At 36.3% G+C, this 26,403-nt stretch overlaps 4 protein-coding genes across 5 annotated transcripts; 1 reads left to right on the top strand and 3 right to left on the bottom strand.

Moving 5' to 3' along the window:
• Positions 1-1,701: 1,701 nt before the first annotated feature.
• Positions 1,702-4,714, top strand: LOC143539525 (THO complex subunit 4A-like). The gene is made up of 5 exons (XM_077032817.1): positions 1,702-1,851; positions 2,884-3,036; positions 3,929-3,997; positions 4,075-4,247; positions 4,354-4,714. Exons 1-5 carry the CDS (start codon positions 1,702-1,704, stop codon positions 4,568-4,570), a joined length of 762 nt encoding a protein of 253 aa, XP_076888932.1. The 3' UTR covers positions 4,571-4,714.
• A 755-nt stretch (positions 4,715-5,469) lies between these two features.
• Positions 5,470-5,816, bottom strand: LOC143539526 (uncharacterized). The gene has a single exon (XM_077032818.1). The coding sequence runs from the start codon at positions 5,808-5,810 to the stop codon at positions 5,478-5,480; it is 333 nt and encodes a 110-aa protein (XP_076888933.1). The 5' UTR covers positions 5,811-5,816; the 3' UTR covers positions 5,470-5,477.
• A 1,260-nt stretch (positions 5,817-7,076) lies between these two features.
• Positions 7,077-13,598, bottom strand: LOC143539556 (uncharacterized). The gene is made up of 17 exons (XM_077032841.1): positions 13,447-13,598; positions 13,153-13,299; positions 12,962-13,052; positions 12,754-12,872; positions 12,478-12,668; positions 11,712-12,157; positions 11,285-11,625; positions 11,090-11,189; positions 10,804-10,997; positions 10,385-10,719; positions 10,188-10,281; positions 9,903-10,121; positions 9,577-9,816; positions 8,746-8,955; positions 8,382-8,651; positions 7,432-7,620; positions 7,077-7,319 (listed from the first exon to the last, which is right to left on the bottom strand). Exons 1-17 carry the CDS (start codon positions 13,561-13,563, stop codon positions 7,164-7,166), a joined length of 3,459 nt encoding a protein of 1,152 aa, XP_076888956.1. The 5' UTR covers positions 13,564-13,598; the 3' UTR covers positions 7,077-7,163.
• Positions 13,599-15,224: 1,626 nt separating this feature from the next.
• Positions 15,225-19,382, bottom strand: LOC143539555 (cationic amino acid transporter 4, vacuolar-like). 2 transcript variants are annotated; one of them, XM_077032840.1, is made up of 14 exons: positions 19,223-19,382; positions 18,953-19,154; positions 18,743-18,827; positions 18,165-18,299; positions 17,968-18,086; positions 17,780-17,876; positions 17,527-17,699; positions 17,383-17,449; positions 16,605-16,763; positions 16,323-16,515; positions 16,094-16,202; positions 15,906-16,018; positions 15,724-15,799; positions 15,225-15,619 (listed from the first exon to the last, which is right to left on the bottom strand). In XM_077032840.1, exons 1-14 carry the CDS (start codon positions 19,368-19,370, stop codon positions 15,469-15,471), a joined length of 1,827 nt encoding a protein of 608 aa, XP_076888955.1. In that variant the 5' UTR covers positions 19,371-19,382; the 3' UTR covers positions 15,225-15,468. The 2 variants fall into 2 exon arrangements, 1 of the variants encoding a protein (XP_076888955.1); XR_013136461.1 differs by lacking the exon at positions 15,225-15,619 and having other exon boundaries at positions 15,776-15,799; positions 16,090-16,202.
• Between the last annotated feature and the right edge of the window lie 7,021 nt (positions 19,383-26,403).

The raw sequence follows: 26,403 nt of genomic DNA, 5'->3' as shown, positions 1-26,403 counted from the left end.
GCTTACCCCTCGGAAAGGGACAGAGGGGTCCTCTTTGGGGTAACCCTCCGGTGTGAGAATCAGATATTGTAGGAGAGGATAATCAGGATGTGAAAATGAGTAAAGGACTTAGAATATATTTTCTTGCCTCCTTCCCACTGTTGAGGTGGTGTGGTATTTATAGTATTAGGGTTTCCAATGATTGGGCTCAGACCCAATTAGGGCCTTTTTGGCCTCCTCCTATTGCTTCGCGCCACGTGTACTTAGGACACCTGGTGCTTTTTCATTGATTATTCTCTGACCAAGGTATTTCACCTGACCCATGTGCCATCACGTGGTGGCACATGGACTTTGCTGAGTTGTCCACCTTTCATTGGCAGCTGTCAACATCAGCACATTCTTTATTCCTTAAAAGATACCTTCTGGAAGGTTGCCTGATGAGTACAATCATGGTTGTCCTTATCCTGATTTGGATTAGACTATTGTCTCATTTGTTGTGTGTCGCTTTCGCGCGGCCTTTATGCGCCTATCCAGGGGATGCGCAAGGTCTTCTCTTTATTCTCACACTAAATGTGTGTGTTGTGTGCATATGTGATATGCGCTACGCGCAGATGTTTCATGCGCCTGCGCATAGGTTTTGGCTTTGTGGGTTGACCCGCCCCGCTTGCGCTTGCGCATATGTGATATGCGCCACGCGCAGATGTTTCCTGATTTCAAGCCTCTTGTCTATATCTTGTGGGTTGACCCGCCCCGATCGATGTTAAGGCGGGTGCATACCCCTTCATGGCTGGAGCTTTCGGGATAGAGTCGATCCATACATAATCGCTGGAGCTTTCGGGATAGAGTCGATCCATACCAAGTGGGATGCGCTGAACGCTAACGCTGTGTTCCCGAGCTAACTTAACAAAGGAAATGAAAACATTTACATTTATTTCCTTTCTTTTCATTTTCCTTTCCTTTCATTCATTTTCCTTTCCTTTCCATCCATTCAATTCCTTCCAAAATGGAAAGAAAGAAATTACACTATAAAAGCCTCCATTTTCCTTTTCTTTCTTTTCCTTTCTTTCCTTTAATGAAACCCGGAAACACACGTATTATTCTTCCCTTCCTTTAATGAAACTCAAGAACACAGCATTTTCTTTCCATCCTTTCATTTCCTTCCTTTCCCTTGTTAAATGAAACTCGGGAACAGAGCGTAAGTGGGTGATTAGAAGAGACAATGGAGATATAACCTATCTCCGCCACATTAAGCTAAACTCCCTATCTCAAATGGACCTTAATTACTTTTGCCGACAGATAAATGATGATGCAAATTCTTCAAGTTTTGCAAGCTGGTACAAGAGCCACTTAAAAAAAACAATCAAAATTGGCTTTACTGATTTCAAGGTTAACCGGGGAAGAAATTTTCCACACCCATCTAAGATTTCTTGATTTTAGAAAAGTCATTAAACAACCGACTGACTATGTCGGTTATCAATTAAAATCAGTTTTATGTCAATTACGGTTCTGTTAACGGTTGCTCACCCCTACCAGGTATAGTTGGTATTATTTATGTTATAACAAAACAAATGTTCCAAAGTACAAGTGGTCAAAGTTGAACTAAAAAAACTTGAAGGCAACAAAGTATAAAATCATGTACAATTTCACTACTGGATTACTGCTGCTGATGCAAAGTGACAGAGCAGAGCTGAAACTCAAACCTCTGCTCCTAGGGTTTCAATCATGTCTAATCTGGACATGTCTCTGGACGATATGATAAAGATGAACAAGAAATCACACCCTAGATCCAAACCTCGTACTTCTGGCCCTGGACCCTCTCGCCGTTTGCCCAATCGTGCTTCCAAACGGTCAACACCCTACGGCGCCCCAAAGGTAACCCAATTTATGATTCATTATCTGTCGAATTGCATATCTGCATGTATTCGTGTTTAGATCTCATCAAATTAAGCTGAAATGAATGCTAGGGTTAGGTGTAATTGAGACTAGTTGATTTGAGATTCATATGCTGCTGCCTTGTAGGATTTGTGTTAATGTGTTTGTGGAATTCAAGGGAATTGAAATTGGGAAACATTCCACCGAATTACATCGACCGAATGTATGTAACTATGGAAAATGAAGAACAGTAGAATCTTGAAATGTTTTTCAATAAAGGTAGAAAAATAAATAGCAGAATAGTCCCAGTGATTCAACATGAGCCAGTTCAAAAATCAAAATTAAAATTCAATGTATATATAAAAACATTCAACAGTAAGAAAAACTCAAAATAATAATAATAAATATTTTACAATTGTTTATTCAGCGTACATACAAACAAATATTGGAATTGAAGAATTGTTACATGAGTTCAAGAAATTGACTTTACCGCAAATTTAAAAACATAAACTCGAAGAATATGAGGGGGAAGAAGATGATTCATAGTCCTATTCTCAATGAAGGAGGTGAAAACGAAAACCATAAGTCAAACCTAAAATTGATACACCCTTACATGAGTTAAAGAAATCAGGGAAACTATGGTTGAATTTGAGTAGTTCGGTTCCAGGATTGGGCTTGAAAGATTACCAGAATGTCGCAGTAGCAACCATGGAAATAGATGAAGGGTAGTTTTGTCAATTTAGTATTTTAAACAATCTAATTCTATATGCTAATTTACAAACCATTCGTCTTTTAACTTTTAAACGGAATTAATTTCAATTCTTTTAAATTCCAATTCTTCAATAAATTCAAATTCCTTTTAAAACATTCCGTCAATCAAGCGCGCCCTTAGGTTAGGTCTAATTGAGACTAGTTGATTTGAGATGCTTATAGGATTTGTTGTTAATTTGATTTAGTTTGATGTGTGCATGAGGGAACAACTTTTAACTGTAAATTGAATAAGGTTGATTTATGCGATCTTTGTTGTTACAGGTTGAAGCACCAGATACAACATGGGGACATGAGATGTATGAAAGTCATGCTGCAGGACACCCTGCAAGGTCAAATCAGTCTTCAGGAATAGAGACCGGCACCAAACTTCTCGTGTCTAACTTGGATTATGGTGTTTCTAATGAAGATATCAAGGTAATTTTGTAAGATCTATGTAGGACTGATAGTCTTGATTAATGTGCTATGACTAGAAAGCTTCATATGCTGTATGCACAATGGGTGGCAATTCCAACACTACTTGCAAATAATCTGGTTTGGGTTTTCGTATATAACCCGTTTAATACACAGGTCATATTAGGCTTGACTTGTATAAGTCATTTAAATAAATGGGCCGTGCTTGGGTTCTCTTGTATTAGTCATTGAGTTAAATGGGCCATGTTTCAGTTGATCTGTTTAACCCGTTTAGTTAAACATGTCAACTTGTTTACAACTCTTTGATGCGTTTATTACAACCTGCTAACCCTCTTGACACATCAACAACCTGACTACAGCTTGTTTAATACGACATCCTATTCCAGCCCATTAACACGTTTCCATTCTGATTCTGACACGTTTACCTCCTGATTATAACCAGTTCAGATAATGGATTAAACGTGTGTGTTCCATGGTTGGGTTGATCTCTTTGGCACAAATAATAACATGAGTTGTGCTTGTATTCAGTGATTCAACCCGCCGACCCAAAACCGTTCAACCTGCTACGACCCTACTTTGTGCTTGTTTTTATGCTTGTCAGTTGTCACAGAGTATATATGACTAAAACATAAAAAAAACATGAAATTGCTTATGCTTAAAGCAATTATTTATGGTTCGATTGTCACAAATATACTAAAGAAGGATATAAAATGCTTACGCTAAAAGCAACAGTTCATGAATAAAGGATTCATGACTACTTTGTGACAAGCATAAAAACATGCAATTGCGTTGGTCTAACTGGTTTAAGTCTGAATACACACTAAAGAGGGATATTAAATGCTTTTACACATAATATAAACAATAATTTATGATTAAAGGATTGAGATTTTTGCAGGAGCTTTTTGCAGAAGTCGGTGACTTGAAACGAGCAACAATACACTACGATAGAAGTGGCAGATCAAAGGTACCGATTTGAGTTCAGGAATAATCGCATCCATCGAAGTAATCACTTTTAATAACCATTAAAAATGTTTTTCACAGGGAACGGCAGAAGTAGTGTTTTCAAGGCGTAGAGATGCAGAATTGGCTATCAAGAGATATGATAATGTTCAATTAGATGGAAAGCCTATGAAGATTGAATTGGTAGGAACAAACATAGGCAATGATGGCGGTCCAAATAATGCCAATGGAAACCAAAGTGGTGCACCAAGAAGGTATTGTTGCTCAACTTACTGTTTATGATTTTACTGATTTGTGTTTTTAAACTTATGTTAATTAGAATTTAGAGGTAAAAACCAGTTTCATTCTTTAACTTTACAGAGGTGGGGTTATGGGGAGACTTAGAGGTGGCGGTCAGACAATGAGGACGCAAGGCGGTGGTGGTGGGAGAGGAGGCGGTGGCGGCGTCGGTGGTGGTGGGAGAGGTGGGAGGGGCAAGGGAAGAGGTAGAGGTGGAGAACGTGCTGTGAAGGTGTCTGCTGAAGACCTGGATGCAGATTTGGAGAAGTACCATGCCGGATCTATGCAAACTGATTAAAGACTTGCTGTTTTGGTGTTTCCAATATGAATGTTGTTTGTATTTCTGAGTTTTTTTTCTGCTTACACAAAACATGTGAGAATTGATAGTTTTCGTATGTTTCGGGGTTTATGTGATGTTTCAGATGTTGAATGTTGTTCTTAATCCAAGTGTTTGCTAAAACTGGAACCAGTAACTGAGCTCTTGCTTAAGCTTAGCTTAAATGAGCTCGAGCTTGAGTTTCGTAACTAGACTGTATGCAACGTTCATAAATTAATAAGTGTTCAACAGGCAACCCCATGTTGGTTCATCAAAGCCACATCCGGACCTCGACATGCAGCTAATCATAAACTAGCAGTACAAACTTGACTACAGTATCCTAATAACCTCATTGTGCAGATTACTTAAGTCTTACAAAAGCCTTGACAATCAGTTATATGAGTTCTTTTTTATGAGAAGTCAATATTATTACACAAAAGAGTAACCACTTACAAGAGGCGACAACCCAAATAAAGAAACTGAAAAACAAGAACTGAACAAACATACAACCTCTTACAATGAAAAATTCACAAAACTGAACCTGCACCACTTCTCCCAGTCTAGACTTTTGTCGTTGTAACATTATTAAAAGTAAGATCATCCTTGACAACCAAATCATCCAACATGTCACTGCTGATATAGATCGAACCTAGCGACACATTTATTTGCATATAATATTCTTACTTGGCTTCCCAATCATGTATTATTGTCCAAATTCCATTAATACCCTTACAATCAACAAATAGATAGTTTGAACTTTGAAGTTATATGAGTCTGGATATACAAATTTAATTTGTAGCAACAAAACTTATTATTACAACTTAAAAAAAAAGGTACTCGAAATACAAAATAATACGGGCAGCAACATTCAATCTAAAAAAAAGTAAATTCAGGTGTTTGTGTTGACATCTGGCGGTGAATCTTTAGAAGCTTCGTCGTCGTTTTTGTGGAATGAAGGGATGGGATTACCGCCTTTAATTACCCAGCCGAGGGCGAAGAAAGAGAGTCCGGCGAGTATGGCGGTGCCCCAAGCATGCGAGTACCATTTGCCGTACTGTCTGGTGGCGTACTTCCACTGCTCCCTTAGGGTTGCCGCGTCCGGATTCGTTGCGTCCGGTGGGTTCGGATAACTCGGTTTGAAACTCCCTCCGGTTTCACCACGAACCCTAGGGGGGTTTTCAGGATTCGTTGGCTGATTTAGGCGGTTGTGATCTTCGCTCATTTTGGGGTAAAATATTTCAACTTCTATCGGAATGACTTGCTGCTTATAACTGTCACGCTTCCATTAAGGGTCGAATATATTTTTTCTACTTCCTTTCTTAAAAAAAATAACATGATGTAGTGGGCGTTTTAACACGGACCCATATAATCACATAATAATTAGTTTTGATTCACGGTTGGTTTTTTTCTTTAACTTTTGGTTTCAATTTTAACGGTTCAATTCGATTTTTTATGACCAAAAATTGTAGTAACGATTTGGCTCATATATTTAACTAATAAAAAAATCAAAATTGGAGCACGGACACTATACATAACATGCTATTTTTTTTAATTAAAAAACATTACAACAATATCATACTCAAATTAAAGAGAACAAAATGCTCATTTTTATAATGCAATTTTTTTAAAAAATATATTAAAGTATGAAAAAGTTATGGTTGTTCAATTTTCTTTTTGAAAACTGATACGAAGCTCTTAACTTTTCATAAATGATTTGGTGTGTTTGTTGTCGTGAAACATTAAGACCACATGGTAGATAAGTTTGCATTGCTTTTGCAGGTTGCTTGCGTTTAGAGGCATTAAACATAGTGTCGGACCGGCGTTTCCAGATGTTAAGGGGTGCCCTTCTGGTTGTTGGTATTGTGTTAACGATGGAAGAAGTTGATGCGACGGTGTTGAGGTGGGTTGCTAACATGGCCAGCGTTAACCCACAATGATGAGCCTTAAAGTGGCTGTAGCCTGTCATTCCGATTCATTTGGTTTAATATGTACAGAATGTTGAATTATTTACATGATAACCTACTACTCCAATGAAAAATTACAATGTTTGAATTAATAGCCTAATCTAAGTGAACTCCACAAACCTAAACAAGCCTGTTCAACTGAATTCCAAGGATCCAAATGTTTACTTATCAATATGATTTGTTTCGAGTTTGAGAGAAAACATATATAAACGGTTGGGTAAATCTAGATGCATTAAGTTGTTAAATGAGTATTCTTGTAGAATGGGAGGTAAAATTAAAGTAGGCCATACTCATAGCATGTTAAAAATCGAACAAACGTTTCTTTGCATCATCTATAAGTTGCACACTAACGATACATGACTACTGACTAGTGATCGCTGCGTGTCAACCTTATACCAAATAGATGGATGATTAAATTCCTTTAAACTCTAATCATTAAATAACAATAAATCAAGTAATACTGCAAAGTGTGAGCATGCAACTTGACAATCAAAAGTTGGCAACATTTAAAATAAAAATACCTTTAAATTATAAAATAAAAATGCCTCATCTTGGATTTTATCCCGTTGTTATAAACCCCAAAAAAACACAACAAAAATAATATGCGTGACTCATTCTCTGCGCATGTTCTTCTGTAACTTATCTTGTGTACGGTACCTGTCTCGTCTTTCTTCTCTCCGACGTTTTTTAGTAACCATTTCTTCCTTCGCTTTTTCTGCATCATGCTTCTTCTTCTGCTCCTGCTTTTTTAGTTTCTGCTGTTTCATCTGCAGAAATAAATCATCCAAAAACCGATTTAATTAATAAAAAATAAATTTTACTTATTTGGTGCTCATATTATATCATTGACTATTTGACCAAGAGGACAAGAAAGCATACCTTGTTTTGTTTAATCAGTTGTAAATGTTTTACAAGTTTATTAACATCTCGTTCATGCGGTTCAGGTACAACAGCTCTGACATCCTTCTTTGACTTTGTTTCCTTGGGCTTTGACCGGAACGGAAGTGCACTTTGCAATGATTTCGGGACAACAATTGGGTTGAACTTCTTTAATGGCCTTTCAATTGGCTGTAGAAATAATCATATAAAAGAGCTTACGTTACACAAAAACGAGCACAAAAGACATAAGTGTTTCACGTTGACCTAGGTCGACCTAACCCATCAACCTACCCAATTTTCCACCTCTAGTAGATACTAGGCCTGTAAACGAACCGAATATTCAGTGAACTGTTCGGCAGGAATTTCGCTTAATTAAACAAGCGACATGAACAAAAATTCTGTTTATTTAGATAAACAAATGAACACAAACACATGTCTCGAACGTTCGCTTATGTTTGATTGCTTGCGTTCGTTTATATTCTTTCATTTACGTTTGTTCGTTTATTTATTCATTTACATTGTTAGGCCCGCTACAATTTAGGCCATGCTTGGGATTCCTTATTTGCACCTCCTTTTGACTTATATAGTTATTTTTGATAAGTCACCCCCTCCTAACTTATCAAAACTCCTTTTTCCTTCTTTAAAAACTTTTTTAAGTCACATTACAAAAACACCTTTTTAACTTATAAAAGTTAATAAGTTATAAGGAGGTAAAAATAAGGAATCCCAAATACTAAGGTATTGTTTTCTTATTTGTTTAGGACCAATAAACTGACATCAACATTACCTTTAATTGGTGTTTGCTCATTATGTCCGTTTATATTACGAGAAAACCATTCTCGCTTAATTGTTCTTGTTAGATCGTTTGTTCGGTTAAAGTTAAACAAACAACATGCCCCATTCGTATTTGTTCGGTTTGTTTACAAGCCTATTAAGATATCATTAATTACCTTGTAATGTGAATCTTTGTTGTCGGGAACAGGAAGATTATAACTACGCCTCAACTCGGCTACAGTTCTGACACCACGCCATGTGTCGCCACGTGGTTGCAAGGCAGTAGTCAAAGGATTGTAGAAACACGGGACATCAACTTGAGTCCACGCACGCAAGAAAACAATATCACTCATTAATATTTTATCCTCAAAAGTGCACCGAGCTATTCCTTCTTCAGGTTGTCCTCCCATCTTTTTAGGCTTATTTCCAAGCTCAATCTTTCCAGCCTTTACAAAATTCAACACTTATTATTCATTAGCTACTTATTAACTAATATTATATACGAAGCTAATTAATCATTTATCAGAAATAAAAAGTTACCTTTTTTACTTGCCCACGGATACCACTAACCGTACGGATAGATGCACCTTCAAACCGGGCTACTTCAAGATCAGAAGTGAACATTTTTTTTATAAGTGCAGTTTTTTTGTAAATCTTGCAAGGTTCGCCAACTAGCTTTATTTTCTTAACAATTTTTGCAGCGTGATTGAACTCCAGTACAACTGCAGTTGCTGTGATTCTAAATGATGACTGAAAAAACAAAATTACAGTAATGTAGTCACGCAATTCGTTTCTGTGAGAAAATTTGTAACATCAGTAGTATGGTTATAGTTTCAAGGCAGCAGTTATGACCCCTTTAATTATAAAGGTCAAACATGACAAAAGAAGTCAACAAAAGTGTATTATAAATGCAAAAACCCCTCTTATTACACCATTTATAAAAATTAAGGTTATAACTGCAAAAATATTATGTCATGTGTGACACATTGAGCATTTATAAAAAATATATGAAGCTTTGAACGAAAATGTTTCTAGTCAATCGAACCCAGCTGACATTCTGACCCATACACGAATTATTATTCTAACACAAAACCATTACAATTGGAGGTAGCAACTTTAATCCATTTACTTGTAAATGTGTCAATTTGGGTTATATTTTAATGCACAAAAACTCCATAAACAATTTCATTTTAAAAAATTACATTATTATTAAAATAATATAATTTTCGTAATCATACTTGAAACACTAATTTCACATTAGATAACATAAACTTTGGACAGAAAGTGTTCCAGGTTAATATGACCAGACCGGTTTCAATTCAACTAAGAAAAACCTGTTCACTTTGCACCTGTTATAATAAGTCAACTAACCTGATTGTTTGACAAATTTTGGACAGCCACAACCCCAGTGTTTGGTGGTGCAAGTGGGCCCCAAAACATGGCAAGACAATGCATGTGTTCAGGGGTATATTTGAGCATGCGGTGACGCCCATTCACATCTTCAATTGCATAAACAGGTAGCGTTTGGTAACGCCTCCAACCAATAGAAACAATTATAGGATCTTTATTCTTTAAAACCTTTTTATGCCATCGATGGCGCTTAAACCTCGTCTGAAAGAAATCAAAATATCATAATGTAAATAAATGAAACTGAATTAACAAACTACATACTAGAAACATATGTAATAATGTCTAACCTGCATGTATCCAACATTTTCCTCAGATAGACCGATACCACCAACAAGAATTGGATGAAAGGGGTCAAAATGTTCAACCATTTCATAAGGAACATTATGAACTTCCAATCTAAGATATGTTCCTGTGCGGTAACCCTCAATCTCCAGCCGTGTGGCTTCATCTAGATCGTTGAGTTCAGCTAGATTTCTCTGCCTTTGAAGTTCAGCTTCCTCCTTCAACTGCAGTACCCAACTATGAATAACAGAAAACAAAATCTTATAATCAGGTTATTAAAAAAATTTTACCTTCTCCAAAAAACCACCTTCACTGGGTTGGTCTTTATCCTTGCGTTTGTTGTCCTTGTCATCATCCTCATCAGGTGATTCAGATCCATCGAATGTATAAAGCAATTAAGGACACAAATGTATCATATTCTAGAATAAAACAAACTGTGACATGAATAAACTAAAAAGTGCAATAATGAAATCATTTTTAAGGATATTGCGCATCAAATTTTGCACGAAGTGCAAGCTTTTTAAGCATTCGTTCTTTAGCAATAGAGTCAATATCATTAGCATCGCCTGTTTTATCACTGTCATGCTTCTCACCAGTCTCCAAGTCTTCAAAATCACCAAAAACAGGACCATCATCGTCCTCATTGTAAACCTCAGCAGCTTTCGCTCTTTCATCAGCTTTTGACCAGTCACCAGTCACAAACCGATCACGAATACTCTCAATTATATCTCCATCTTTCCAGTCTTTTATGCCAGCATAGTTGGTGAACTTTGAACTATCATCTACATTTACTTCATCTCCATCAAACCCTTTACTTGATTTCTGTAACAATATGTGGACATTAAGTCAAAGGTCAATATATAAAAACCAAATCTGATAAATAAACATCATAGGAGTAGACCAAACCTTTGTTCCTTCACTTTTGGGCTTGAAAAATTCATCATCGTCATCGCTTACATCAGCATCCATGTCTTCATGAGAAGTATCATTCGGTTTTGTTTCAGACTTCCCATATACAAGTTGCATAAGATTAGTGGTTTGCCTTGATACTGTCCTTTCAACCAAAGATTCTTTCCATTTTGCAGCATTTCCCATATTCTCTATAAAATATCATCCAAATTTTATAAGAACTCGTGCTTTATATTGAAGTTATGCGGACACCTAAAGTAAAGACTTGATATATGAAGTGTACCTTCTATATCTTGTTCTTCTTCCTCTTCTTCCTCTTCATTAGAAGACAATGATTCAGAATTTGAGTTATCATCTTCTGTATCCTCATCTTCATCACTGGCCTGCAAATAAGCACAATTTCCATGATGTGATTAAAATTGGAAATCCAAACAGAATGAAATGATATAATTACCAAGACACTAATAACAAGCATTACCTCTTGATCATCAAGCTCGCTTTCATTCCCAAAAACTGCTTTTCTCCTAACCCTTCCCTCATGGAACTCACGTTCTTCTTCAATCTTATTTTCGGCAAGTGTCGATTTATTATCTTTTAACCTAGGGCTTCTTGTTTCTTCTGAGTCATCGTCACTTTCATCATCAGAATCAACAGTGTCAAGTTCCTCCATAGGTTCATCATCGCCGTTCGTTATTTCCTTTATATTAGAACTTTTTTGACTGAATAAGTTTATAGAACTTTTATTTAACTTCTCATCAACAGTATACTTTGTGTTATGAAGTGATTTTACAAGATCCATGCCTACATCCTTCTGAGTTCCTGCAAAACAATATGACATTAGTCCACAATTGAAAAAAATACTATTATTTATTTCATAGAAAGACCAATTAAGAAAAGGTAAGGACCTTTTCTTGAAGTATTATCATCATCAACTTTGGAATACTGCACTAAATGATCGTTAATGTCTACATAAACAGCGTATTTATCGTATAACAAATCCCCTACTCCCGACATAGGTGCATAAAATAGCTTCTCTTTGTCACGCAAACCCTTCTTTTTTGCAGCTGACGGTAACGGACACGGGTCAGCTAGGTCCGTTAGGCCCGCTACACTATAATCTCCAACACCAGCAATATGCACTTTTGTTCCTTTCTTCATGTTGCAGCCACGCAAATAACCGTATAATGTCACATTTCTATCACACTTTTTATTTGTGGTGATTTTATCTTGAGGTGTGACGTCTTCAAAACGATCTACTAAAATGTATGGATGAGATGTCCTCCAAGAAAGAGGACGGAACTTCATAACAGAAATGAATCTAGCAAGATTATGAACCTCACGTTTGACGTACCTGTTTACATATTAAAATAATGTTGCATAAGTGTCTATCAACTCATAACGCAATTATAAATGTCTTATGAATAATTGTTGAGTTAAAATATAATTATAAGATCAATAAAACTTCAGTAACTTTGGAAAATGAGTTGGCAGGATTTAAGTTCAATTCGTTTAAAAAAAATAAAATAAAGCAACCATCTGACCACTTCAATCCCATTTGTCATGTTCTTTTTGTAGGCAAATTATTTCATTTCACCACTTAGTGATAAACATGATTACATGAAGTTAAAAAATAAAAACAAAGAACATACAAATAGGTATTAAGACACTTACTTTCCATGTATTAGACCAGACAAATAAAATAATTTGGCTCCATCATAAATCTCAGTCCAAAACCGATGCTTAAGTCTCTGCTTTGTCTTTTTAAGCTTCTTAACATCCTTGAATTTATCAAGATGTGTAAGAACGCCCATAACCTTAGGAAATCCATGAACTTGCATAATGTTAAGGAACTCAAATGTCTCCTGCAAAATGAATTTACATCAACTTAAAGCTAAACATTTCAAACAATTATAAAAACTAATAACTTCATATACAACAAAGACTCACCATTTCAAAGCCATAGCTTCCATCAATAAGCAGCAGTGCAAGATCAGCATATTTAGCAGCATCAATCATACCATTAATATCATTTGGGCACTCAACAAACACCAGTCGTCTTTGCTTGCCTATAGTGAAACAAACAAGACGTGTCTCAAATTTCATGAATCTTGTGAAGAAAAACTAAACACATTATTTTTCTTTCTAACACGCATACCTGATACGATAGTAATTGGACCTTTTACTTCTGGTATATTATGCTTGGTGTAATGCTTAATAAGAGACTTTATAAGTAGAGACTTTCCAACCTAACATCCATACATCACAGCTAAAGTCAATCACACTCAAAATTCAAAACATCCGAACCTGACGAACAACGATAACATAAGTTAAAACTTTAATCAGAACCTGTGGCGGTCCATGCACAACGATAACATAAGGAGCAGGTTCCCCTGTGGTACGGTCTACAGTCGGAATGTGCAGGCGGCGTTGCTCTTTCTCGGTAGCACGCGACTGTAGCCGCTTAGCTTTCACTGTTGAATTGAAAGCAAATGCCTGCATATTGTATCAATAGTATTAATATTTAACTACAGCATAACAGAGAGCTAATTATTGATAAATTTGATAACATTAGGGCTAAAATTGAACGGAATTAATAACAGATAATGAAACAATTAATAAAGTGAAAGATATTTAGTAAACCTTAGGGTTTTGCTTCTTGTCTTCGGTGATATCGCGTTTCTTCTTATCAGCAGCGGATTTCTTCTTGGCGGAGGGGCCGGATTGACTAGACCGGTGAGACTTCTGAGATCGATCCATGCTGCCGTACACGGTGGTTGACGGCGGCGGTGATGGTGAGGTTTATCAGAGGGAGGTTGTTATTGTTATGAGGGTTTAACTGATTAAAACGGGATAATGGTTTTCACTTTGTGTACTTGTAATATTAGAGAACGGCAAGAATACCCCTTGGACTTGTGGCTCGTATTTAATTCTAATATTTTTGAACGGTGAATTTTTATCATCCGGGAGACTTGAAGTTTGAACTCGATACCTCTCAACCTTTCATGTTTTAAAGGCTTTGCGTTTTTCATGCTAAACAATTTTTTTTTATAAAAAGGTTATAAATCACCACAACTTCTCTCTAAAAGTAAAGTTTGCGTTAATTTCTCTCTTGTTAAGATATGAAACTAATCATCACTTAATCACCACAGCCTCTTGTTTCTTCTCACTACTCTGTAGGTTTTTATGGGCAAATAACATAAAAAACCAATATACCTTTTGTTTTTTCTTGCAAAACTCAACAACTTTTTGCACATTAAAGTTCTTACACGTGTAAAATTCGAACAAAAAAGTGATGTTGCTTATAGAAATGTTAAAAACTATATGAAACTTATTTTCTTTTTTGCTTACGGAGGTTGGTCATCCGGTCGATGTGGAAGTGATGATAAAAATCCCGTTTAATTTATTTGTTCCTAGTTTCCAAGTGTTTTAATTTTCTTTTTGCTTATTTTTTTTATTTGCATATGCTTAATTAATTCTCACTATATTCTTCATTTTTTAGTTAATAGCCTAGCATAAGCCAGAAGCTAATGCAAAGAACTATGTTGGTGGAGTGTTCAAAGTTATAGTATTTCATATTTTCATTATATTGGTATTTTAAGGGTTCAAATAACCGACTATAAATTATATCTATTATTTATCTTATCGGTTTAGTAACATTTACACAATAATATACAAAACATACCACACCGACTAGCGTGATATAAACCCTACGAAGTTCTGGTTGGTAGATTGTTCGTCAACGTGTAGTTTTTATAGGTTCCATATAGTATTATAGCTTTGTATTCTTTAAATGCTAGTCAAGGTGGATGATTGAGAGATCTTTAAATAGAAGAAAGACTTGAAATTCGTCCGGATCAAACTGACATCCATAGATTGTGCCATGTATGTGCTCGTTCTATCTTATTAGTTACAACCGATCTTTTATACGACCATTATTCTCTGTTTTTTTCGTAATGAGCTCACAAATTGTTTTTTTGTTGTCAGGGTGAAAACTTCTCATAGGTCATACAACATGTATTGCTCTTGTTTAAGCATACTTAACTGATGATATTTGATGCAAGCATTCCTTATGGGACCGTGTTTCTCTTGTGGACATAACATAACGATACGAGACTCGCCTAAGATGCCACAATTGTGAACTTCTACATTCATTATAGTGAGTCAATACCAGTTTTTACCATTTCCAAATATTTGTTTCAGTTTCCGTGTTTTTGTCAACCATACAGTTCGCAGAAAGTTCTTGACCTCAGTTGTGCAGCCTCCTCTTATGAGAACTAGACTATAATAAAGATAAAACCACAGATTCGCTCCCTTGAACCTTTTGTGATGCTTAGTTTCAAGCTTTATGATTTGTGCAAAAGATCTGATGCCCATTATAAACATAAATTTGACACTTTTACCATCTTCAAAATACTCATATCATGACATCAACATTTATAAACATTTATTCCTTTCTCTTTATCATAATCTTACAATGATTGTCAACAAGGAATGTGGATCCAAGCTACCAAGTTATCAATAAACAATGCAGCTTTTCATCCTCCACCAATCAATGAAGATGATTTCTAGCTAATACACACCCAAAGTACAAAAAAAAAAAACTGGCATACCTTTAAACAAAAGATGATAAAAACAAGTACAATGTAAGTTGTACAAAGAATCCTATGAAATAATTTCATGAATCTCGGGTTCGTCTTCAAGCACTATTGGCATGTACACAGCATCTACTAGTAAGCTATGTTTCCTTCCATAGAATAAGTAAACCAATACACCAATCACTAGCCACACTGACACTCTGATCCATGTACCAACTCTGCATATTCAAAAACTTTCCAGTTTAAGTATAATACTAAAGAATGCTGCTAGTGCCTTAAAGATATCATGTATCCTTTAACAAAGCATGTAAGACCCACTTACCCAAGATTAATAAGAAGATAGGTATTCACAAGAATACACACTACAGGCAAGAAAGGAACAAATGGGCAAAGGAAACCTGGAAGAAAAGTAAATTATACCGCCATGAATATTTGATAACAGATAATAAATTGGGAGTCTATTCGGTTCTATGCATACTCGCATTAGAAGATTAAAAAATATACCTCCCATTTCTCCAAAAGTAAGCCTAGCATTATCCTGATCTATGCAGGTCAACACGGTCAAACCCGACAATATAGCAACACCTCCAAGCCCACACAGTATGTAGCTAGAAACACTAGTAATATTCAATTCAGTTGGTTATTAAACACATGAGATAACATAATCAGCATCAAGAATATGACATACATACGTAGGAATGTTTTTAGCTGAAGCAGTTAATGCAAACAAAAGCACGCCTGCACAAACAATTGTTATGCTCCAAGCAGCCATTTTTCGTCTCCTTACTTCATGCTCTTCATCTATGCAGTACAATACAAATCAAAAATTATACAAACAATAACATTTAAAAAAAACATAACAATAAAGAGGAAAAAAGACTTTGAATAATATGTTAAGTATGAAGCATACATTGGCTACACCTTTATGAGTATGATAGCGGGTTCCAATATCTTCAGTACAAATATCTGTAATATCATTATTGGATTCTAATGAGACCAAATCGGTTGATTCTGTGTTTGGTGATTGGACGATGGTGATATCTGGAGGAATATATCTGAGTATTAAGATTGAAACTGCAACCGCAGTAAATGCCAGCAACGTGCCCACACTAACCTACAAATGATATTATGATATCAATATTTTCATTAACTCATTATTAATTTATAATAGCGTCAACAAACAATTTTTAAGTTTTAACTTACCATGCCTGCTAATTGGTCAACATTCATGGAAAATGCCAGCAAGGCGATAAAAATTCCGGTTGCAATTGTACTCTTGACTGGAACATGTGTTCTTTTGTTTATGTCTGAAAAGAAAGATGGTAGTAAACCGTCTCTAGCCATTGCCATCAGGATTCGCGGCTGAAATATGCAAGAAGTTAACATGGTCAAAATTACCAAAAAGTCAATGTGGTTAAAGGTACCAAAAAAAGTTAAATGGGTTTTCAGGCTCTATGTCAGGACAAAGTCAACAGTCAAACATAATCGAGCAAACACCAATTAAAAATAAATGTGAATATCCATCTGTGGGGCCTAAAAAGTTAATGATGTTTGACTAAATAGTAGTGGGTCTGAAAATTTTAACTTAATATATAAACAAACGCAATGAAACAAACTAAACATACGTAAATTATTAAACATAAATGAGCGTAACCGAACAAGCGTAAATGAACGAACAAGACATGTGTGCATGTTCGTTCGTTTAACTAAACAAACGAAAGATTTTGTTCATATCCATTTGTTTATTAAAAGAAATGAACTTCTTGCGAACAGTTCACGAACGTCTAGTTCGTTCACAAGCCTAATGACAAATTGCATAAAAAGTAACCAACTCCAGTCTTATTTCCATTTGGATAAGACTAGTTTGCAACCTTTAAGAAAGTATTCATTTAGGGTAATCTTCTAAATTAATGGGCCAAAGTCAACACGGTCAAAATTACCAATTAGTCAGCATGGTCAACGTTACCAAAAGTCAACATACCTGTGGAAGGATTCCACCGATTAATGCAGCACAAAGAGCTGTAACAGCTCCAAGTGTTATAATATATCTGCAATTAGATAATGTTGTAATGATTAAAGCTTTAATGCAGCTTTAATGAGACAAATTACATAATTGCATGCTTACACTGCCCAATTCATCTCATAACTAGCAAAAGCTGATGCAATCGGTGTGTCAGGGTCTAATGCATAAGATGGAACCAAGCCAATAACAACAGCAGATACAAGCATATATAAAACGCAACATGTAAGCAATGATACACCAATTCCAATAGGTAAATCTCTTTGAGGATTCACAACCTGTAACAACAAGATTAAACTAATATTAATGTATAATGTACTATTAAAGCAAGATACTCAATAAACACACACATAGTTACCTCTTCAGCAGTGCTAGTTACTGCATCAAAACCGACATATGAGAAAAAACAAGTTGCAGATCCAGCAAGTACTCCATTAACTCCAAAAGGAAGATACCTGAAGAATTTTTTATTTATTTATTTTTTTTTTGTGTGTGATTTTAACAAAGATAATATTTCAATTTACAGATTTAAGATATATATTTTACCCGCCGGAAATATTGTATCCAACCCATTGAGTCTTGAAACCAACGTATCCACCCGCTACTATGATGAAAAGCAAGGCTGCAACGTTTACTGTTGTAATTATGCCTTGTGCTAGTGAACTCTAGAAAACAAGCATTTGATCAGTGTAAAAATTAACATGAAAGAATAAAATACATTTAATTTTCAAAGAAATAAGTACCTCTTTGATTCCAGTGCACAATAGTCCAGTTATAATGAAGATTATAATAGCTGCGGACGGGTCAACTACGATTCCAAGAATGGTTGGGCGCGCTAAGAATGCAGGCAGCTTATCTTGACCTCCAAAAAACAAGGCCTGTTTATCATGAAAGAAATATAGAATTAGATGCACACATCTAGTAATAACTCAAATATTAGTAAGTACTAACCAAATATAAATTGGAATTATATAAAGTAAAAAAATCACAAATTTACAATTATATATGTTTATTGAAGTGTTCGATAAAATCTTGAAGCATTCTCCATTGAATAACGTCAACATATTCACGCTGACATTCACCTAGATGTGTACATATAAAATTTTGAATTTATCAACTTTAATGTTTCAAAAATTATCAAAACTCTTCATTGTACATATAAAGGTTGAAAACTGTAAATTTGGTGAATGGTCAACTTATACAATTCAGATTACAAATGCTTAACTCTTACAGTTCTTCCATATCTTTGCGTTTTGAGCATGATTACACAAATATATGTATATATATACACAAACACAAAGAAAAAGCAAATGAAGTGCACCATATTCGGGGATATGCCACGAGCAACAGCCGCTCCACCAAGTGAATATTCCAATATTAACGACCAACCAATCAACCAAGCAACACTGAAATCACAAAAATCGAATTAGCAAATACTATTTGTAACTTTGTATGAACTCATTACCCCTTCAAATTATTCTAATAACAACTTAATCTTTCAAAGATACTAAAAGACTATATATAACCTTACCCTTCACCAACACACAAGTACGAATAATGATACGCGCTCCCAGCCGACGGACACCGACACGCGAGCTCCGCATAACACAGTGCGGAAAGACCAGCAGCTACTCCAGCAATAAAAAAAGATATAGTGATAGCAGGGCCTGTTTGCTCTTTAGCTACTGTTCCAACAAGTATATAAACCCCAGCCCCAATTGTTGCTCCAACTCCTAATCAATTCAATCTCAAATCAAACATCACTCACATCAATAAACATCATATATTGAAAGCAGCTTACCAATGGCGATTAGATCAATGACAGATAACCGTTTAGCCAACTGAAAGCCCTCGGCTTTAGCGAGAGTTGGATCAACCTGCTTTCGTCTTACTAAACATCCGACTAATCCACCCCAGCATTCTCCAGCACAGCCACGAAGCTTTTGCATATCAATTTCAATGGATTCAAATCCCGAAATGACGCAGTGAGTGAGTGTTGTGGCGTCTGACGCAGACTCTTAGTTTAATACGTAAGTGCTGTATGGCAGCTCATCCGATCTTATCTTGTTTGTATTTATTTGTTTCTAAATTCTCAAGCCTTTAACCCTCGAATACATGTTTCCAATTTTACTGATTTGCATCCAATTGACTAACTAACTGATAAGTTTAGCTTCTCTTATAAAAACACAAAAATGTTATTAGCGCATTCTCATCCATCCACTTGGGTATTTATAACAGAGTGATTTAGGGTGTCGTGAGCGAAAATGTTTTATATTTTTGAAAAAATAGTGATTTTTTTGTATATTTGAAAAGTTACTGTCCTATAATTTTTTAATATATTTTGAGAGTGGTTGTGAGTGAAGAAAAGAGAAAATGTAATGATAAAAAGTATTATTTAATTGAAATTGAGAGAGAAAATGTAGTGAGTTTTAGTGTAATTTTTGATCTAGAGATAAGGGTATGATGCGAATGCTCTTATAAATTAGTATAATTGAGAACTTTGATGTCACAAAGTACGAACTTAGCTAATACCAATAGAATTCGTGTCCATCGCCGCAATACGACGGGTTGCTCCCTAATTAAAAGACAAGGGTGGTTGGTAGGTTGGTTCATTAAAATAATACCTTTAAATTAGTTATGAAGACTCTTACCCGGCTATATTTATAAAGATGTTGAAAGAAGCCTCTGAATCGATCACTTTTTTAATGGCTTAGAGGTGGGTTCCAAAAAACCTCTTAGTCTTCAAATTTAAACTACTCGTATCCAATTAAGAACAATCCCTCCCCCTCAGTTTTATATTTAGACTTACGTTAGGGATCAAAAAGATTATCAAAAAAATATTGAACTTAAACCTTAAACTTTTGACATATTTGTTTTATTATAGCACTATATATATATATATATATATATATATAATGGACGATAAATATCCACTGAAACATTTTTTTAAGTTAGCAAGCAAAACTCATGAATCAAGCCAAACCTAAGTCATCATAATTTCATCTTTATTTTTTTAATTTTTTTAAGCACTAACTTATATACTTGAAGCTCTACCTACCCAATATCAACAACTCGAATTGCAAAAAACATGATAAACTGTTACCTGTTATGACAAACTGAAAATTTTTCTTACTTTTTCAGACACTCATTACGACTTGACTCAAATTTTCGGGACGAAAATTCTTTAACATGGGAATGATGTGACAATCGTCAATTTCAGGTTAACTCCGTTAACTCAACTCCGTCAATTCAAACTTAAGATCACTGAATCTATAACGCACACCTCATTACATTTAAACTAGGGTTTAAATGACGCTTAATGCTTACTACATGTGTAGTCTTTCGGGAATTGCACCGAAACGCAAACGAGTTGACGCAAACGATTGATGAATAAACGAAAAACGTCAAAACAGTAATTATGTGATAATTATGTGTTAGACTTATGTGTTATGTGATAACATGGTTATAAACGTTAACTCAAGATGTAAACAAGTTAGTTAAGCTAGATAAGTAATACTTAGAAGTGGAGGGGCCAAAGTGTAACATAGTATCTTTATAAATAATAATAATAATAATAATAATAATAAACCCTAACTATTATTTTCTTTCTCCCTAAATCCCGATCGGAACCCCCCTTGGCTCTCCTTGGCTGCCGTCACCTATACACACACATACAACCATCAATTTCAACTTTTGATCGAAGATTAAGGTGCTAGGAAGGTATAAACGACTATCCTATGCATCCTTTATACTTAATTTTGATGTTTAATGGGTTAATTGAAAACCCTAGATGGCCGATTATGTGTGTATGAAGTTAATATGATTATTGTTGATTTGATAATGATATGATAACTAGAATTGATATTGTTACACGTTAATTGTTGTGTCTTTGATTTGAGTTCAAACAAAAACCCTAATCATGTATGTAATGTGTAATTGATGTGCATGGGTAGTGTTTATGGAGTCTAGAGTGTTATATGAATGCATGATGGTCCATAGATAGTTAATATGTTGAGTTTGAATGCAAACAGTTTCTGGACAGATTGTGTTATTGATGTTTAATTGACTGTAACGAAGTGTAAATGTGAAAATTGGTTGAGATTATTGATACTGCAGTAAACTAAGTTGAGTCTAGTTTCTAAAGAATATGAATTTGTAATTTTTGGACAAGTAAAGGTTAACTTTTATGATTTTACAAAAACGTTGTGCAAAGCTGAGCTGTTAGACCTGCTGTTAGGTTGTTTTGTAAATGTTATATCTCATGAACTACGAGACCAATTGGGTTGGTTCCACTTCTTGAAGTTGACTTATTGAGTTAGGAACCTAACCCAAGTGGTCTTTCATTTATTGGATTTTTCGTTTAACGGGAATTTCAAATAACATTCTGTTGCGCATGAATTTGACTGTTATGAGTTTGCTGTAATGATTTGATGATTGTGAGAAACCTATGTAGAATAAAAATATAATAAAATATGTTCTGGAAACCTAAGACATATATGCTTTTGTGATGATTTTTGGTAAATTAATTGTGATGCTGTGATCGGTGAGATAGTACAATCTTTCAAGTAGAATTTCTGTCTCGGTGAAACTAGCTGCTGAGTTTTGTGAAAATGCATGAAACATGATACTTGCTATATAATTGTTATGTTTTGACCAAATTACCCTTGCGGGGAATAATTGCTAGTTGATTGTCATGATTTGACCAAATTGCCCTCATGGGGAATAATGGCTAGTTAATTGTTATGTGTTGACCAAATTGCCCTTACGGGGAGTAATTGCTAGTGATGTACTTTATGAATACATGACACGTAAATGATTGCTTACACATGTAACGTATCACAAATACACATGTTAAAGTCACACACGATTCACAAACGAAACACGAAACATGTTATGTGCATAGGTAATATGTGCCGGGTCTAGAGACTCGATAATATTCCGACACTTAGAAAAATCTCTTTATTGTTTTAGAACGCTAGAGAGAGTTTTTCTGTGACGCGCATCTTGGTGAATTATTTTGGGAATACTTCGCAAACAGTGAGTTTCACTTTCCCCTTTTAAACTTTTTAAACGCTTTTCACTTGGGGGGAGATAACATACTCCGAAAACGCATTTAAGATTTTGTTAATATAGATTATATATCGCTTGTAAAGACTAAGTGGCAAACGCGTTAACTAAAGTCCTTCATTCACGTCGAACCGTTTAATATTGGATAATAGCGAGTCATTGTTGAGTAGTACTACTGGGTTTGACAAACCCCACCCAACGCTAAACTCGACTGGAGGTCGAGTGGGTGTAATCTTGGCTAAACACATACCATGGTCTGGATGACCTGGTGGCAAGGCAAATGATAAACAGTCAGCTTCGGTGTCGAACACTTAGTGATACTTGTTTTATAGGCTAGCTACCTATAGATATATAATTGACATAACATTATCTGGTAACGCAAAACGCTGTAACGCAAAACGCTTAACGCAAACGCTAAACGCTTTATTTTTATTTAAACTTGTGAACTCACCAACCTTGTGTTGACACTTTTAGTATGTTATTCTCAGGTAGCCGAGGCGGGCGCGCGGTTTAGGATCATGCATTGCTTGAAACACTTTTAATTATGCAAACTTATTTTAAACTGTGATCATTGGGTTTTAAGTCGTCCTGCGTGACGCAACATTGGTTTCTATGGTTTTACGCTTCCGCATTTAATTACTCGTAAACGTTTTCATGGTTTTGAAACTTTGTTTTATGGTTTGATTATAACTACTAATTCCGATCTTGTTAGTTCACACCCTCTGACGGTAAAACGCCGTTAGTGGATTTTGAGGGTGTGACAGCTGTTTTGCTCATTTTCCGAGTAGGAGCAACATAGCGTCAATCATGCAACTATTTCCGCTGCCGTTAGGACTAACTACATCGGAAAGCTCTGTTTAATATATTCACTTTCATAATACATTAACTAGTAAAAAACTTGCAATTAATGTACAACAATTTATAATTTTAAATCAAACTACTTCCTTCTTACCATCCATTACAAAATTATTGTTGCACGTGCTTTAGCATACATATATATGTATGTGCATATATGAATTAACCACCAATTACATGTATGTAGATGAGTGAAAAGGTTAATTGAATGAAAACGCCAGGTTTGCAGGTAATCCGAACTCTGGTTTCGCGTCGCCATCGAGCACCGCTACCGTCGCCGGTGAAGGGTGGCGAAACCCTAGGTTGTCACTTTCTCTCCCTTGGAATAGATTACAATAGCCCCCCGTACGTTTGATTGAATCGATATATGCGTGGTCAAATTACAAAATCACACATGTACTGTAGCATAAATTACAAAATTACCCCTTATACCGTAGCAGTGCTTCTCCTTTAAGGCTGAGGTGTGTGGGGCGCGAACCTGGGCGCGAGAGCCCCTCCGCTCGCGCCAGGGGCTCTCGCGCCCCCAGGCGCTAACCCCACACCACCGGGGCGCGAACCTGTGACATCTGCCCTGATCCGACCCGACCCAGGTACCCGTTTCTCTGACCCGATCTCTTCCTTTTGTGATTTAATATTTATTTATACTTATATTTTTCTTTTAATAATAATAATATATTTTCCTTCCCGCCTCTTTCTCTCTCTTTCTTTCCGCCGTCCCGTCCCTCTTCCTTCTCACTTTCCGCCTTCTTTTCCCTCTTGTCGCCGTCCCGCCCTTTAGCCTTGTTTCCCTCTTTCTTCTAACTCTTTGCTTGTCCTTTGTTCCTTCCCGCCTAAGGTTGTCTGCGCAGCTCCACGCGCCAGACCCCTTGCAAGGAAGCCTGCGTGAAGACCATCTGTTCCAGCGATACGCGAGACGAACTCTTCTCGCAGCGCGCTAAGAATTGTAATTCTTCTCGCAGCGCGCGAAGAACGGTAGTTCTTCCCGCGACGCGCTAAGGATTTGTAGTTCTTCTCGCAGCGCGCTAAGAATCGTAGTTCATCCCTCGACGCGCGAAGAATTATAGTTCTTCCCGCGGCGCGCTAGGAATTTTAGTTCCTCCCGCGGCGCGCTAAGAAATGTGATTCTTCCCGCGGCGCGCCTTAGCTTTCTCGCGCTAAACCCTTTGAGTTTTCTTCTGTTTAATCTAGCCGTTTGTTTTTGTGATGTCTTATCTTTTGAGCCGTTGACCTAATCTGCTTTATGTCTGAAAAGTCACTTTCGGCGCAGCATGCGCACCAACCCCATTGGTTGGCAGAAAAAGTAACTGACATTATCTTTTGAGATCTGCTTTTTCCATGCTTGACCAGTACCTTTATCTGACCCGCCCATGCCTGTTTACTGTTCTCTGTCAGCTTTATCTTGCCCCCTGCAACTGCCATATCTTTTGATATCTTTTGCTTTTGGAATCTTTTGCTTTTTGGAGATCTTTTCCCCTTTTTTAGGGATTGTGTTCCCTAGGGTTTCTCTATAAATAATAATCTTATTTTTCCTAACACATCACACACAAACACTTAATTTAACCTCCTCCTTGCTCTCTCTGCCGCCTCCCTCTCTGCCTCCGTCTTCCTCCCTGTTCTGCCCTGCTTTTCCGGTAATATATATATATTATATATAATAACTTACTTATTAATTATGCTAACTTATATCAAGACTTAAAACAAATCATTAAACAATAATCTTATTTATAGGTTAACTTGTGCTTGTTTAAAGTTGGTTCTTGCTTTATCTTACACCGCATCATTTATCAAGTGAGTAATCTCGTACCTAATCCCTTTTTATTTTAATGTTTTGGGATGTTCATGTGTTCGTACAAACTTAGTCTTAAACTGTTTATGAACTTTAGTCGCGCAGTATCCCATGTGTTGAGGACGTAGACTTGGCTGTTTATTTGTATGTGTGGATCATTAACCGTCTTGTCGGTCTATTCCGCAGTTCTCATGGTACCATTAGATGAACACGGCAGAACTATCGTTTATGATTTTCTCTTTTGTTTACACTTGCACAGTCTTTCTTGTTTGTGAGCTCAATTGTGAGCACTGGCAGTCTATGAATCTTAGAGTTGGTCCCGATCAGATTTCACCCTTGTTGAAAACCAGACATACACATGTTGCGCGCAGATTTATTGTTATCTATGTATTGTATTAAACTTGATTTCTCACCAACACGCAAGTGTTTGACGTTTTATTTTAACACATGTTCAGGTTTGCAGTAGCTGTTTGGAGCTTGTGGACACGTAGGAAGTTTTCTTTATTTTTGACCTAGATTAAAATGTATCAAGACAAGTTATTGCTGTTCGAATATTATGATTTATAATATATTGATTTATGATGATTTATGTTATCTTGTTTACCCTGCGCGTGCGCGAATGAATGTATTTATTAAATATTGACACCCAATAGTGTCACGAGTAATGAAACAATATGTGGCGCCCCGATGTATAATCCGCCTTTGGTCGGGGTGTTACAGAACCGGGGCGCGAACGGGGCGCGAGCGCGAGCCCCCAGGCAGGCGTGAGTATGGTCGCGGGATAAGAGAGAGAAAAGTGAACGTTGGAAAGGCAACAGAGCCGTTGAGAAGGGTTAAAATTAAAAAAATAAAAATAAAAAAGTCCTATATAATACACAACTTCAAAACACATTTCAACCATATCAACCATATCAAAACACAACTTCAAAATAAACCCATTTCAACCCGTCTTCCCAACCTTTTTTAAAAAAATGTCTGGAAATTGGTACCCAAACCTAGATTCAGATTATATTGACGACGATTTATGGTCGTCACCAGACCAACCGATGTTTTATTCGGGGCCGCAAGAATCATCCGGCTTTCAACCATCCAACACACAACCGTCTCCTAACTTTGTTGTTCTAGAGACACAAGAATCACACGGTGATGCTACGGGACCAAGAAGACGCGTCCACCGGAAAAAACAACTTGCAACGGACGGGTCGGGACCGGCTTCGACTCTGAGGACGAAACGGAAAACCACTCCTTGGTCATCGGATGAGAAGGAAGCCTTG

This window comes from Bidens hawaiensis, unplaced genomic scaffold (assembly GCF_021521415.1).
Source record: "Bidens hawaiensis isolate Kalapana, Puna unplaced genomic scaffold, B.hawaiensis_p1.1 tig00011901_1, whole genome shotgun sequence".
Taxonomy (NCBI): domain Eukaryota; kingdom Viridiplantae; phylum Streptophyta; class Magnoliopsida; order Asterales; family Asteraceae; genus Bidens; species Bidens hawaiensis.
Note: the sequence above shows the minus strand (reverse complement) of the source record. Positions and strands in the feature narration are given on the sequence as shown.

Excerpts from the sequence above, each read along its gene's own strand:
- LOC143539525 (XM_077032817.1), top strand. The coding sequence starts at position 1,702 with ATGTCTAATCTGGACATGTCTCTGGACGATATGATAAAGATGAACAAG. Across the intron at positions 1,852-2,883 it reads CACCCTACGGCGCCCCAAAG|GTTGAAGCACCAGATACAAC; the intron begins GTAACCCAATTT and ends TTGTTGTTACAG. Across the intron at positions 3,998-4,074 it reads ATAGAAGTGGCAGATCAAAG|GGAACGGCAGAAGTAGTGTT; the intron begins GTACCGATTTGA and ends TGTTTTTCACAG.
- LOC143539526 (XM_077032818.1), bottom strand. The coding sequence starts at position 5,810 with ATGAGCGAAGATCACAACCGCCTAAATCAGCCAACGAATCCTGAAAAC.
- LOC143539556 (XM_077032841.1), bottom strand. The coding sequence starts at position 13,563 with ATGGATCGATCTCAGAAGTCTCACCGGTCTAGTCAATCCGGCCCCTCC. Across the intron at positions 12,873-12,961 it reads TCCAATTACTATCGTATCAG|GCAAGCAAAGACGACTGGTG; the intron begins GTATGCGTGTTA and ends GTTTCACTATAG. Across the intron at positions 11,190-11,284 it reads GCGAGCTTGATGATCAAGAG|GCCAGTGATGAAGATGAGGA; the intron begins GTAATGCTTGTT and ends GCTTATTTGCAG.
- LOC143539555 (XM_077032840.1), bottom strand. The coding sequence starts at position 19,370 with ATGCAAAAGCTTCGTGGCTGTGCTGGAGAATGCTGGGGTGGATTAGTC. Across the intron at positions 18,828-18,952 it reads TACTTGTGTGTTGGTGAAGG|TGTTGCTTGGTTGATTGGTT; the intron begins GTAAGGTTATAT and ends TTGTGATTTCAG. Across the intron at positions 16,516-16,604 it reads TTGACCAATTAGCAGGCATG|GTTAGTGTGGGCACGTTGCT; the intron begins GTAAGTTAAAAC and ends TATCATTTGTAG.